This window comes from Myotis nattereri, assembly GCF_964212035.1.
Source record: "Myotis nattereri genome assembly, chromosome: 5".
NCBI lineage: Eukaryota > Metazoa > Chordata > Mammalia > Chiroptera > Vespertilionidae > Myotis > Myotis nattereri.
Window position 1 is genome coordinate 42327494 of NC_138080.1, and position 16121 is coordinate 42343614.

Consider the following 16121-nt stretch of genomic DNA (forward strand, 5'->3'; position numbering starts at 1 on the left):
TAGTGTTTTTTATTGATTTCAGAGAGAGGAAGGGAGAGGGATAGAAAGATAGAAACATCAATGATGAGAGAGAATCATTGATCGTCTGCCTCCTATACGCCCCACACTGGGGATGGAGCCTGCAACCTGGGCATGTGCCCTGACCAGGGATTGAACTGTGACCTCCTGGTTCATAGGATCACTGAGCCACACTGGCTGGGCCTCTGACTTGTTTTCTTAACAGGGGAAAAAAACCTGATTTTCCTGGTCTAAGAAAAGTTAATTAGTGGAAAAGACACAGAGCTGAGTCTCACCCCTTGTGGGTTACAAATTTTACCATGTACGAAATGGCCAGTCGCTCTTAACTGGAGGAGCACTGTCAGGCCAGTCAAGGGGACAGGTCACAAGAGAGCATGAATATACAAAAATTAATTCACACTCAGCGATTTCATCCTGGGATTCCATGAGAAAGCTTGCACGTTAAGCAAGAGGAAGGTTTATTAAATGGTATGTCTACTGTGCCAATTTCACTTACTGAAAAACGAGTTATAAACAGACATATCTGTCATCCCAGGAGATGTCTAGATCTCAAAGCCCCTGGTAGATTGGCAGAAACGTTTTGCATTTTAAATGTTGGTTTAAGTGGAAAAGACTCTCAGGAGAAGGTACCCTCTGCATTTCTCCTTAATCACAGCGAGTAACCTTTTTTGAAATTTGAGGTATTTCCTAAGACTTTGAGCAGTATTGCAGCAATAGCGTGCAGCCTGGTAGGAAGGAAACCATGCTTTTCATGGCGTGGATTTATATGTAATAAATGCCGCCACTATAGTAGAAAATGAAATCTTTTTCTATGAATTGATAATTTTTTTTAAAAATATATTTTATTGATTTTTTACAGAGAGGAAAGGAGAGAGATAGAGAGTTAGAAACATCGATGAGAGAGAAACATCGATCAGCTGCCTCCTGCACATCTCCCACTGGGGATGTGCCCACAACCCAGGTACATGCCCTTGACCGGAATCGAACCTGGGACCTTTCAGTCCGCAAGCCGACGCTCTATCCACGGAGCCAAACCGGTTCCGGCATGATAATTTTTAATCTTTTCTGCCAAATGAAGTATGAGCATATTGTCTCATACATTTCACAAGGAACTATTAAAATGTTAAATATCTAATCTTAGGAACAAACTTTTATTACATCTACCTGATTCAGACATTAGTCTATTATTAGTAGTAAGGGTTTTTTCCAACTAATTTTTGGAAGGGGGAAGGATGAAACCCTTAGTCTTGTATCTTCTGTACAGTGGCAGGAGAGCTTTTTAAACAAGTGATTCATAATCCCTGATCCTCTGTGCTGGCTGAGAGGTGTTTAACTGTAAGATGTCACAGGGTGCCCAGGTCATTAAAGGCCAAATATAGCCCATTGCCAACTTATAAATAGATTACATTCCAAAAATGTATTACCGTATTTTTTATGTTAATTATACACACACACACACACACACACACACACACACACACACCACTGTTTAAAGATACAAAATTAGCCTCGCCGGTGTGTCTCAGTGGTTGAAGGACGACAGTGATTAAAGGTCAACCTATCAACCAGGAGGTCATGGTTCGATTCTGGGGCAGGGCACATGCCTGGGTTATGGCAGGAGTTCTGAGCCTCAGGATGAGGGGTAGGATATGGCCAACACTGTCCTAGCAACAGAAAAGAACTCCAGCATCTCAGAAACAGGCCTTTGGATCCTTGCACGTTGTTAAGGGATGGAGACACAGCATGTTTTCTCGTGAAACACTCACTGAGGATTTGTTATCTCTGTCTGCCAAGCCCGGTGCCGGCAGCACAGAGATGAGTCAGTAAGGCCATTGGACTTCTCAGTCTCACGAATCACAACAGTAGCTGCCAATTATGAGCTTCTGTGGTGCTCCCGGCACAGGAAAGGCAGCGCACCTAAACTATTTATATTTACAAGGCTGTCTCACAGGTCCATATATTAAGGCCTGGAGACCTTATGTAATTTATACAAAGTCAATTAACTAGTACAGGTATCTCTTCTTACAGATCAACTGCAGAACAATAAATACACAATTTGTGAGTGAAATTCCATTCCCCAAGAGGTTTTTTTTTAAATTCTTAATTCTATCTTCCCCTTTAGACATAATCTTCTAAGCATTGACTTCTGGCATTTTTAAATAGATTCTTTAATGTTTTTCTTCAAAGCTGTACCCACAGTTGACTGGTTTAATTCCAGTGAATATCCACCTGAGACGAAAGACTCACTCCTTTTCATCTTTATCTTAATTTTATTGGATTCTGACACCTAAGTTATTTTTTTTCAATCACTAGTATCAGCACTTTCACCTTTCTACTTTCTACTCGTTGCCATAAAAATAAGGTAAAATACTTAAATAATTGTACACACACTGCCTTGTGCAGATGGTGAGGCTGCTGCAATTGGTAACACCGTTGACTGGCGGGCACGTGCCTAGCAGCAGCTGGGCCTGTTTCATCACCAGCTGGTGCACCTGCGTCTGTGTCCAGGACACAGAAAGGCTGTCCACAGAGGTTCATGGGTAGGGTTGAGAGTGGGTTGACTGGAAATCAGATTTACAAAGAAACAATTATGAGTTGGGGGATAGTAAGTGGTATTTGCCCAAAGGATCCAGAAATGCCCAAAGGATCCATAAATGCCCGAAGTCTGTCCTTCGGTCACTTTTTTATTTTGGGAGGTATGTGAGGGGGATGCACACATAAGGGACAGTTGGAAAGAAAATGAACCCTTCATTGTCCATTTAACTTGTAGCTAAAACTCCAGTGCAAAGCACTTTACAGGTAAGTCTTTGCCCCAGTTTAAACCCCTCTGTTCACTGCAGTGTCCCTTATAATAGCTAAGACTTGGAAGCAGCTCAGGTGTCCATAAGTAGATGAATAAAAAGCTGTGGTACACACAATGGAATACTACTTGGCCATAAAAACGAAGGAAATCTTATCTTTTGCGATAGCATGGATGGGCCTGGAGAGCGTTATACTAAGTGAAATAAGTCTGTCAGACAAGTAGCATGTGATTTCACTTACATGTGGACTCTAATGAACAAAATAAACTAACAAACAAAATAGAAACAGACTCACAGATAAAGAGAATAGACTGACAGCTGTCAGAGGGGACGGGTTGAAGGGGCTGGGTGGAAAAGGTGAAGGGATTAAGCAAAAAAAATCCACAGTCCTCATGGACACAGACAACAGTGATTAGCAGAGGGGAAAGGGGGGGTCGAAGAGGGTAAAGGGGGGAAAAATGGTGATGGAAGGGAAACTGACTTTGGATGGGTACACACAATACAATATACAGATGATGTATTATAGAATTGTACACCTGAAACCGATACAATTTTATTAACCAATGTCACCCCAATAAATTCAATAAAAAATAAAAAAATTTAAGAAAAATTTCTTTTAATGGGGGCTAGAATTAAAGTCTGAAACTTTAATTCTAACAGGGAAGAGATATCATTTCAGTACTTAACTGTGTGAGGATTTTGATACTGGGTCTTATTTCAGTGTCAATCCTGATGACATTGCCTGATGAGAATAACTTCCTTACTGAAGTTTGGACAGGTGATTTTTTTTTTTCAATCTTCACTTGAGGATATTTTTCCCATTGATTTATAAAGTGGAAGGAAGGGAGCGAAGGGGGAGGAGAGAGAGAGAGAAACATCCATGTGAGAGAGACACACCGATTGGTTGCCTCCTACACGCACCCTGACTGGGGACGGGATCAACCTGCATTCCAAGTATTCAATTCCTTGCCCGGGAATTGAACCCATGACCTTTCACATGGGCCGACGTTCTAACCACTGAGCACACGGGCCAGGGCTGGACAAGTGATTTTACTGGTTGCTATATACATTAAACCCAAAGCAAAAGAACAACAAATTAAAAGACATAGTGGACCTTGCAGTCTGTCCTTGGCCAAATCCAGATCGTTTAAACACTATCATGGCTAGTTTCATGAAAGGGCAAAAGGAGGAGCAAAAGATGGGGTCTCACACCTAGTAACTGAACTTTTTACGCACGGTGTCCAGTAGCAGATGTGGCTGGTCAGTGGCCTGCAATCCAGTCTGAGAGAGAGCACTTTTTTTCTGGTGCTCACTCTAGCAAAGGGAAGGCATCAAGGACTGCCTTAGATGGCTGAGCCTGGGTTAGAGTCTGTGTTTTTCTGCCCCCAACAACTATTCTTCTACCATGTAAAACTTCATCTTCTTTCAAGATCAGAGGGTCGGGGGAGGGAACCTGGACACTCAAAATATGACCAGTTTACAGTAGCTGACCACTAAGGCCTGTATTTGAGCTAAGTGTTGTTCCGAAGTAGTCATTCTCGCCTCAGACCATTACCACGTACTGGTAAACGGAAGGTCTGAATCTACAGAAACAGGAAGCTCATTTTTAATGCATGGCAGAATAACATCGCGTGTTCTACATCAGTATTTCTGTGGCCTGGGCCATAGCTATGGACAACTTTACCTTAATCACACAGACTTGCTGAGTTTCCATGAAACTACAAGGGATGAACACTTGTGAGGCCCCAATTCAGTTACCCATGCAGTAGCTGGTGAACGTGGCATTTCACTGTGGTGTCTGTCTGGTTCTGTACAATGGTACGTTGACGACGTATTATTAGCAAAGTGTCACCTGTGCTCCTAGCAGGGCTATGGATGCATTTGTTTTTTCCTGCCTGTGGAGAGTGCGTGTTGGCCTCTGCAGCCACGCTGGCCCGGGCTGTGAGAACACGGGCGGGTCTCCGGGTCAGCTCTGGGTGAGTGAAAGGCTGTGGTTTGCGCTGTGGAAATTTCAGGTCTTGCAGGATAGCAAACTGCCCGAAGCATAACCTACAGTGGATTACCTTTTGAACTTCCACATCGCCAGATTATTTCAGTTGAGGTTGTTTATAAAGCAACCCACAGAACTTCCTAGTGTGTCACAGCCCGGGACTCACCAGAGCCCTATCATTTTACCAGCCCTGCAGGGCTGAGCAACATCTAAGAATCTGATTTTAATCAGACTCTCCCTCTTGGCCTTTGTCTGTGTGCTTCTATACCCACGAATACACATGCACTCACATATGCACATTTCCCCAGAGATGGGTAACCCAGCATTGGGAAAAATCCTGTCCGATTTTTTATTTTTTTTTTAAGACTGTTTCAAGCACAACCTTTGGGGTCTTTTAGAATATTCTCTTTTATCTGAATTTTAAATGCCTACTGTTTACTCTTTGTAAAAGGAACATGCATGAAACATTTGTTTACTGTATAAACTACAAGAGGTGACCTATTTTTACGTTTTGTTAACAAAATGTGATGTATATTTTGATCAGACCTGTCGATGCCCTTGCCTCCTTCTTCTTAGGACTGATTTAATACCACCTCTGTTTTAGTAAGTTAAAATATAACAGGCGATGTTCATTTCCTCTCCTCTTGAAGATGGGGTTTTGCGGAGAGTGAGGAATGGAGCCTTTTGGTTCTGTGCCTTTGGTACTGTGCTCAGGAATTCCTAGGAGCGGTGACTGCGGGGCTCCTGTCACGCACGTGCCATTGGTCTCCTGTCTCGCCACAGCCACGCTGTTTTGGGTTTAGGAAGGTTTAAATGGAAACCAGCTAAGTGGTAATTTTATAATCTCCGGTGGTATATTAGTCGCGGTACAGTCTGGACTTGTTACCTCACCTGTCGAGCCGCCGGTGTGTCATTGCCCACGAACTTACGGCCCAGGTCACGTTTGCTGAGCGTTTTACCAAGGATTAGCGTTCCTTCTCTCCACCGTGTCACTGGGAGGAGACCAAATGGAACGAAGGCTTGTCCTTCTCCTGGTTAAAGGGTTTGAAGGCTCTGAGCCCAAGTCTGTGCCAATTCCAAAGCTGTGACAAATCTGAATGCTGCCCTCATTCCTATGGGGAGCGTGAAGAACGTCCTGGAAGCTCTGGCTTCCTGAGCTGCCCTTGGCCTCGTCCGGGTGAGCGCTGTGTAAGCAGCTCCGCGCCCCATGTATTTCTGCACTGCCCCATGTATTTCTGTTCTGCACCACCTTCAGCTGCTGTGTGAGGGGAAATCCTTCCAGAAAGTCACTTTAGCAAAAAAAAAAACTAAATAAGAGTGTGTGAGACAGTTGCAACATGCATGTCTAGAAATTGGAAAATGGTTCCACTCAGTTTATTATGTTTGTGGAGCTATGTACTTGAATAGGCAGATGCAGTTAGTGTTGTTGATGAGATTCAAGTTTTTGTTTCAAAAAAATAGACATGAAATGACTGTTAGGATCTATGTTTAGAAGTCATTGGATTTTTCTTATTAATATGCTGATGTGTCTCAGCCATCTATGCTTTCATAGGTGTATTCTTTACTCCTCCTCTCTCCTTGGATTCAGTTTTTACATCTAGTGGTTCAAAGATTTGGGGAGGGTGGGGAGGGGTGAGGGTTCAGTTGGGTCTTTCTGTGCCCGTGTTCCCAGGAGTTTCAGTATACAGACCCTAAAGAATTTTCTGGGGTGTGTGGATCGGAAGGTAACAATTGCTCCATTGATTTCCAAAAGGCATGGAATCCTGTAGGCAAAACCCCATTAGTCTGTGCCCATAAAAGAACCAGCAGCTTTTCACTGGTGTACTTGTTAAAGATTACCAGCCTTGATAGTCCTAAATTTCAAACGCTGGCAGAGTTGAGAAAAGAATAAGGAAAAGTAGCAACAACAGCTCAGTGATTGTGGCTTGCTATTGTTTGGGCTTTGTGGAGATCAGGCATCAAAGGAAATTTTCTTCTGAAGGCATGGCTTGCGATATAGTGCAGCCCTATTGTTTTGCATTGTGTTTAAGTTTCAAGTTACAGAAACAATCACAAATTAATTCCCAGCAAGCAGTGTGACATTATAGCTGCCCCTTTGAAACGCATTTGGATTCTTGGCCAAGTCTTATACTTAAAAGTCTTATTCATCTTAAAATTACACACAATTGTTTCGTGTGGTGTTTTTGTTTTTTTTTTCTTTCTTTCCCTCCTCCCAAGCAGGATTACTTACCTGTTCGCTGGAAAAAATTGCCATGGCTTTAAGATCTTAAAGGAGAACAAGACTGGAATCTTGTGGTGGTGGTGGTGGTGGTGGTTGGGGCGGGGGGGCTGTTTGTTTGTTTATTTTGTTTTAAGGACACTTTCATCTTAGGTAGCTTGCTGGTTCTGTTCTGTTTGGATTCCATTGAAGTCTTTTCCCATGGATTTCTGATTCCTTTTCCTTCCCACCTCCCATAAAAGATGTAAATAAACATTGTGTTCCTTATTGTCCCCCTCTCTTTCTTATACCAGACTATGAACCCTCCTCTGCCCCCGCCCCCTCTCCTGGTCTCCACACCGCCTGGCGCTGCTGCTGCTGCTGCTGCTGGAACAGGACCCAGGCCCACAGCGGGGCCCACTGACCAGATTGCACATTTACGACCTCAGACTCGCCCCAGCGTGTAAGTGAGGGTGTCATTTATTGCTGCTTAAACGTGCATTTCAAACTCAGCCCAAAGAGCAGAGGCAGAGAAACACCTTTCTGATATGAGCTGCTGACAGGCTTATGGCTTCCAAAGTGGTTTGTGTTCTGCAAACTTCTACCCAGTCATGCATATAATGAGGAGACTGCTGAAACAAAATGGGCCCAATACAAGCGCTCGCTAGGCAGCCGTCCTGCTGAGGGAAGGCCTTTCAGAGTTTAGGGAGACAGCTGTTTGCTTCTTCATAATATTATATGTGTACGGACCTGCCTTTTTGTCTCATTTGCGTTCCTTGCATTGGGATACTAAGGAATGAAAAGGTATTCCATACAAACCAGGTCTACTCGTAGTACACATGTGAAAAGCTGGAAGTCCCTAGTATCCAGAAAAGTCTAGTTGTCTCATTCAGAGTTTAATCCGTGGCAGAATACATCTAGGTTTTCGTGGATCTTATATTGTGTGAGTTTATACATGGAACAGGTTAGCCCTGGGAAGAACAACTGATTAGTGTAGCCTGCCTGGTTTCCATTATGGTGGTGGCACAGTCACCTTGCGTGGTGGGGCTCTTCTGTACGCTCTGTGATCTGGACTTTTATTTCCCTTTGACTTTTTCCAACTCAGTCTTGTTCCTGGCTGAGCACACAAAAGCAGGTGCAGCCCAAGCCTCTGGGTTCAGCCTGTGTGCGGAAGGCAGCATGTTGTGCCTCCCGGTGGGGTTTCACACCATATGCCCACATTTGGGGCTACTCTCCAAGCCTAACAAGTGCCATTTGAAGAGCTCAATTTTCCCAGTGGGTGCCTAATCCCCAGCAGCAGGTTAGGCACTCTGGGAAGCTGCCTTAATTCTTTCACACCCGGCAAATACCATTTGGTGGGGTGGTCACCTTCCCACGGGGGGCGGGGGGCGGGGGGGGGGTGTAGACCAGGTTGGCAGTTCTTAATCAGGAAAGCTTCTGCCTTTTCTTTCTTTTTCTTTGGGGGCGGGGGGGGGGGGCTCTGCCTTTTCAATGTCGATGGCAAAAGCTTTCAGCGGACAAGTACCAATACTGCTTACAGATGAAAGGACTGTACTTTCTGTTTTCATTTGTGCAAGATATTCAAGGCTTTATACCATGGACGAGCTTTGAGCATCTTGGGTTTTGGTGGTTACTCGGCCCAAAATCAGATATTCTTTCTATTCCAGGTATGTTGCTATATATCCATATACTCCCCGGAAAGAGGATGAGCTGGAGCTGAGGAAAGGGGAGATGTTTTTAGTGTTTGAACGTTGCCAGGATGGCTGGTTCAAAGGGACATCGATGCATACCAGCAAGATCGGGGTTTTCCCTGGTAATTATGTGGCACCCGTCACAAGGTATGGCTTTGAACAAGTGGTTTACTAAGTTCCAAACAGAGAAGCTTTGTTCTTCTCCGTGGCTCTCAGCCTGTCCAGATTCCTTCTCACGTTATAATTGCCTGTTACACAGCCAACATTTTTTAAAAAGTCCGTATCTGTGCTTGCTGCGATCCCTTCTAACTCTAAAATGCTTGGCTTACTTTTCACATGGCTATATGTGAAATTGTAGGTTTCTACAAATAAATGTACTGGGTTTTAAGTTATTTGCTTTAAGTAACATGTAAAAGACCATTTTCAGTATTTTTTTCTGCTGGAAAGAGCATAATGTTTCATCTAAACAAAAGCTATATTATTAATACTTCCATGTTTCTATAATGCTTGCTATGTGCCAGGCAGGCAGATTTCTAAATGGGTTGCACACGTTCACTCCCAGTCCTTGAACAACTCGTTGTGGTAGTTTCTGTTATTATCCCCTCTTGATAGATGAGGAAATGGAGGTACAAAGAGATTAAATAACTGGTCTGAGATCACATAGTGAAGAAGTGCTCAAACCCAGGTGGTCCGACTCTGTGTTCTAATAGCTTGATTACCTTTGAATTCTGGCAATTAATTTCTGTAATACAGTCAGAAATAAAATTCCTTAGCTATGGCATAGATCCTCTATTCTCCTTAACTAAAGGTGATTTTGCTTCCCTGGGGGAATTAGGCAATGTGTGGACACACATTTGATTGGCACTGGGGCGGGGGCGGGCTCGGAAAGAGAGGCTGTTGTTGGCACCTGATGCACCGAAGCTAAGGATGCTGCCGAAGGTGCTGCAGTACACGGGCCCCTCCCACAGAAGGGAATTAGCTGGCCCCAGATGTCACTGAGGTCTAGAAGGCCTGTTACAGGGTAATGGGAAGTCAGGGCTGTTAGATATGCAAAATGTTCTTTATTTCATTTCGAGATAAGCCCACCTTCTGGTCACTGAGGAAAGTAGCCTCGGAGACTGAATGGAATGCCCTTAATGGCATCGACATTCAGGGAGCCTCAGTTTCTGGCCACCAGGCTCCTAAAGAGCCCAGGTTTAACTGTGATAAATCATTCCTTAAACTCTCTGATTCTGAATAAAAGGTTAATGAATTGACATGTTTGTCAGCTGTTGGCTTTGACTTATAGGTTGGCCAGCAGCCTAATCAAATATAAATCACTGTTGTTGCAGATGGTGACAGGGTGCTAGCTTTCATTTGACTTGCAGATTTTTAATCGATATAAACCTTGTTTTCTGTATATGTTAAAATCTACATTCAGGATCCAGAAGGTAGATCCAGATAGGCCCTTCCTGGTCGGAAACACACACACACACACACACACACACACAAAACAACAACAACAACAAACCACAGAAACAACTAGGGGAAGTAAAATAAACCAAAACCAAAATATTAAGTTAATAAAGGAAAACATTTTCATAAGACTCAAAAACAAATTATTTAAAGTCTCTGGAGAGTTGCTTACTTAGAGCTAATTCTTTGTTACTCCTCATGGTACATAATAAGGACATTCAAGTTAATGAAGTAGTCTACTTAGTAGAAAGTTACTATAAATAGAATTGATGTTTAAATGAATTTAGAATGTTAAAAAAGCATTACACAAAACTATGCCAAACCTAATTTAATTAAATTCAACCACTAAGTATTTGTTTAGAGCTGGCAGTACCACTATAACTACAAATCCTGGAGAAATGGAAAAGAACCATTGCACACTGGCCCCGTCTTCAAGGAGCTTTGACTGAGTCAGGAATATTTAATAAGGAATTATCTAAAAACAATACACTCAATTTTGTAATCAGGGTCATAGGACAGAGAAATCCACATGAAAGATAATCATAAAGTCTTCAGCCTGAGCCTTAGGCAAGGCTTCTTGAAATGATGGGATTTCTGCTGGGTCTTGAAACCAATGAGATTAGGGTAAGTCAAGAGAAGCTGGGGAGGACAGTCCGAGATTGTGTGTATATGTGTATGTGCACCTACATGCATGTACACAAGCCCTTGGGTGACGTGGGGCTGGGGGCAAATAGGAGAAGGGCAGAAAACATGGGCAGGGCCATGGACATGTGATTGTAAGGTAACAAGCCTGGCTTCTTGGATAGCAGAAGTAGGAGAATCCAGGGCCTCAAGTCAGTGGAGGGGTTCGGCCTTGGTGTGGGAAGCTGAGCCTGGTAACTGGATGTTCTTGAGCAGAAAATACAATACATGATTTTCTGTGATTCAGAATACATTGCAAGACCTTTCTCTGCCTCAGGGCCATTGTGAATTTGAATTTGCTATTTTTACATTTTGTAAAAATAATCCCATTCATTTTTTAAAATGTTGTAAAGCTTTGAGTCTTTTTTCCCCTTTTAATTGTTCTGTCCCCCACTTCGCTAATGGATGGGGCTGTCTGTTTTTCTGTCTCGGCAGGGCGATGACAAATGCTTCCCAAGCTAAAGTTCCTGTGTCTACAGCTGGTCAGACAAGTCGGGGGGTGACCATGGTCAGTCCCTCCACTGCAGGAGGGCCTGCCCAGAAGCTCCAGGGAAATGGTATGGTCGGGAGTCCCAATGTGGTCCCCACAGCAGTGGTGTCAGCAGCTCACATGCACACGAGTCCTCAGGCTAAGGTCTTGTTGAACATGACGGGGCAGATGACAGTCAACCAGGCCCGCAATGCTGTGAGGACAGGTAAGGAGGAAACTGGATTGGGAAGCATCAGGAAAAGGGTCGTCTGCCTAGTATCAGGTCTTCCGTGACAGATGTTGACAAAAGCAGATATGATGTAAAATAACAAATAACAGGAAATAGAAGTAGGCAGAGTCCAGGCAGTGGCACTTGATGTCTGCTTACTTTGGCCAAGCCTTCCCTGATGTGTAGATCGAAAGCCTGAAAGAGACTATGCCGATCCTAAGAATGTTAGTAGTATTTGAAAATAGGACTTCTGTAGCCAGGATCATATGATCTCAAATCTCACTGTACATCTACTGCAGCCAACCGGTGTGCGGATAATTTTTTATGAATTTAGTCACAAGTCTGTCTTAGACCCAGTGGGACCTTAAATCGATTTCTTTTTTCTATAACATTGACTACCTACCAAGAGTCTTGGGTAACAATGGGAGTAAACTTGTGACTTCTCTCTGGAAAAGAAAGAAATGGTTATAAGAAAAGAGAGAATCATTTTTAAAAAGGACTGGAGGCCAGTGCAGTTTGACAGTGTAGACCACCATCAGATACTGGCTTCGAGTCTCTCATTCTAGGGAAAGGCCTTCTTTCTCTAACTGAAGGGCCTCGGGGTTTACAGCTAAGCTTCTAGGGCAGTGATGGCGAACCTTTTGAGCTCGGCGTGTCAGCATTTTGAAAAACCCTAACCTAACTCTGGTGCCGTGTCACATATAGAAATTTTTTGGTATTTGCAACCATAGTAAAACAAAGACTTATATTTTTGATATTTATTTTATATATTTAAATGCCATTTAACAAAGAAAAATCAACCCAAAAAATGAGTTCGCGTGTCACCTCTGACATGCGTGTCATAGGTTCGCCATCACTGCTCTAGGCGCTCATCAGACTCCAGAGCGGATCTGGAAGGGAACTGCATCCAGGGACCCAGCTAAGATGAAGTGCTTTTGAACCACCACACATCCATTATTTATTGTAATAAATGCAGTAGCAACCTTTCATTATGGACAGATGCAATGAAATGACTCATAGTTTGATGAGCAGCGTTTATTGGAAAGTTGAAACTTACCGTGTTCCCTCCTGTCATTTACTAGTTTTGGCACACAACCAAGAACGCCCTACGGCAGCGGTGACGCCCATCCAAGTACAGAACGCCAGCGGGCTGGGCCCTGCGTCTGTGGGCCTGCCCCATCACCCCTTGGCCTCCCCACAGCCTCCACCTCCGATGGCTGCCATCAATATGGGTCGAGCCAGCGCCCCCTTAGCCTGTGCTGCAGCAGCTTCGATCACCTCCCCCAGCCTCACCTCCACCTCCCTGGAGACGGAGCCCAGCAGCCAGATAATGGCCATTCTCTCTGGACTTCCCGCCTCTCCTGACAGTGCTTCATCAGCTTGTGGGAACAGTTCAGCAGCCAAACCAGACAAAGATAGTAAAGTAAGGCCAACATCCTGTTTCTCTGCTGGTGTTGTGTCCCATCATTTCTTCTCATGAAGGGACCCGTTCAGCATTCCTTCAAGTGCTTAATTGTGTGTGCTTCTGTGCCAGCTGCTAGGTTCGTGTTTCTCTGCATTTCAGCACCCACTAGTTGCCAGGCCCTGTATTAGGTGCTGGGGAGATCACAGTGAATAAGACTTACTGCTTCTCCACCTGTGGCTTACATCTCATATAGGAATTTCCTTTCCCTTTCCTCATTCTGTCATCATTTTGCTGTCCTTAATTCTTCCTGTCCAGTTTGCTTTTTGTTAGCAGTTCTGCAATAGCTGTATACACTGAGTGGCCAGATTATTATGATCGGCCAGATTATTAGGACCACCCCATCAGTACTTCATTGACACTTCCAAAAATACTGAATATTGAAAACTTCCTAAGCAAATACTCTCAAGGTTTTATTATTATTATTATTTGCATAACTAATTCACTTCATTGTACTGATGGGGTGGTCATAATAATCTGGCCACTCAGTGTATGGATGGATGGATGGATAGATAGATAGATAGATAGATAGATAGATAGATAGGTATTTAACATACAAAGGGGATGAGACTGTTGGTGAGATGGTACTTGTGGATTTATTTTTCTATACTATACTTGGTTATAATCAGCATGAATAGTTTTTCTCTTGACTTGAAATTTAGGGGGAAATTATTTTATAAATCCTTTGATCTTTATAAGTCTCCATTTGGGGCTGAGTTTCAAAGGAAATATACATGGGAGGCTGTGTTTGAAAGACTAACCTATTGTTGGGTTTGGAGGCAGGTGGTTGGAGCCAAGGGGAGTTGATGGTGATTAAATGTGAACTGAAAGAGAAGAGTGATAACAAAGTCTGGAGAATTGCATTATGTTCATGACCTTTCCACAGTATGTCATGCGTTTCTCCTTTTAAAAAGCCCAGTTCTAGGAAGCTCTAGGGTGATTATAAACAGCCACCTGGTCATTGGTAATGGGTGTTGCTCTATTTAAAAGATTAGGTAAGCCTGTAAATAGGGTTTTATAAGGAAATAAACTTTACGGCTTACCAAAAAGTTAATATTTAATCGTTGGGTTAACATGAGCATTTTTGAAAAAGATTGGTATCTGTCCAGCGTTTATAATTAACTACATTAAACTTGCACTCAAGCTGACATATTCAACTTTGTCAATATCTTTAAAAGAATCATTTCATAGTTTAGATTTTAAAGTTTTGGAACAGTGTGTCTCAGGGCCCTTGTCACTGAGGAGAACAGGGTGTCTTCAGCTCCTGAATCTCAGGCTTGGGAGGGCCTGTGGTAGACAGAATAATGGCTCCCGAAAGATGGCCATGTCCTACTCCCTGAAATTTGAGACTGTTTCCCTCCATAGCAAAAGGAATTTTACAGGTGAGATTAAAGTAAAGGTTTTAAAGGGATTATCCTGGATTACCAGGGTGGGATGTATGTGATCTCAAGGGTCTTCATGAAGGGGAGGCAGGAGGATCAGGGCCAGAGGAGATGTGGCCTAGAAGCAGAGATCAGGGTGATTCAAGGGAGGAGCCACAAGCCAGGAAATGCAAGTAGCTACTAGAAGCTGGAAAAGGCAAGGAAACAGACTCTTTCCTAGGGCCCCAGGAGGAATGCAGCCCTACCAACACCTTGATTTCAGGACCTGATTTTTATCCCAAAGTTTGTGATAAACCAAGACAGGACCTTACTTGGGTTATGCTGTTGAGCACCCATCCTCAACAGATGGCCACTGGCCCGTTTGGATACCATATTGACCCTGAGTGCCCTAGCTCCAGAGTGTCCATGCCATTTTCTTTTATTTTGAGGTGCTACGGAGAAATTATTGATCTCCTTCCCTATATGATGTCTTAAAGTATTTCAGGGTCATCTTTTTTATTTTTTGAGGCCACACTCTTGAAGTTTTTTTTCACTGTTCCTCATCACAGTTTACAAGCTTTCCCTTCCTCAATCTGCCTCCTCATTTAATGTTCCAAGTCCACTAGATTCCATGATTAACATGACCAGAGTGTCATTCAGCCCACATTTCTTCATCCTGTCCACAAGGCACAAGGATATCGTGGAAGAACTTTTCAAACCTCCATTGAGATCCGAGTGTCTTTTACGTTCTCCCATCCAAACAGTTCCCCAGTGGCCCCATCGTTTTGGCGCTACTTGCTGTTAGCAAGCATGTCCTGGAGGAGTCTACTCTTCAGAGTCTCATTTCCTTTCCTAGGTAGACCTTGCACTTAATACACTATTCTAGAATTTTCCAGATGGTCTGCAAAATACATTGTTGTTTTCTTTTTGAAAATTAGGACTACACATGCCCTTTGGCCTATTGAATTGACCCGATCTCAGGTCCACCAGGATCTATCAAAGATTATTGGTAGCATTTCAGCTGGTAATTTTCTTTGTGCTCTGGGGTAAATTCAACCTGCCAAGAGTAGTCATTTGATCTCTAAGTGCCGATCTCTTTATCCGTTTCCCTCTTAGCAAGGCTTGTTCTTCCTTTCCCGTCTGAAGATTATCCTTGTCTGTCTTATCATCTGAGAACTACCATCTGTCCCAAACAGCAGGTCTGTGTCTTTCTCGTTCTCAGTTCAAACATCACTTTTAAGCAATGTAGGCCTCCACCCCCCACCCCCTAACTTTTTTTTTTTTTTTGGTCTTTAGCATTTTTGCAACTTTAAGCTCATATGGACAATGCTAATGTTCTTTCATATGGACCCTTCTCTTGATCTTTTTGTAGGAGTCCTTTAAAAATTTGAGCTCATTAGGCTGCCCCCTGGGGGATCACATCAGTACCTTTAGATGGCTATACATTTTCATCTGCTGGGGTAATTTGCAATTGTATAGTTAGAATTTTATTCTGGAGAGCCCTCCCTCTTGAAGTATCTTTCCTTTTGAGTTTCAGGTCAAGCATATATTTTCTTTGAACTTTTAAAATCAGTTCTTTTAAACTTTAAAGTTCAAATCTAACTATAGAGAACTTCTTTTTGAGTGCTTACCTCTAAGTTCTCAATGTTTCTGCTTCACCAGCCAAAGCTCTTTACCCCTTACCTGCTCGCTACTTTGCTGCCCCCCGCCCCCCACCATTTGTTGATCAGAATTAGATCCAAAGTTGCAATTTGTTCTACTTTCTGT

The 16121-nt window shown here is 43.2% G+C and overlaps 1 protein-coding gene across 1 annotated transcript in view; it reads left to right on the forward strand.

Annotated features, from left to right (window-relative positions):
* Positions 1-16121, forward strand: part of SH3RF1 (SH3 domain containing ring finger 1) — a 171653-nt gene that overhangs the window by 136993 nt on the left and 18539 nt on the right. The window contains exons 7-10 of the mRNA XM_081090937.1: positions 7321-7469; positions 8674-8844; positions 11269-11528; positions 12614-12954. Coding sequence (XP_080947063.1) covers positions 7321-7469; positions 8674-8844; positions 11269-11528; positions 12614-12954 — 921 coding nt within the window. The remainder of the gene's footprint in view (positions 1-7320; positions 7470-8673; positions 8845-11268; positions 11529-12613; positions 12955-16121) is intronic.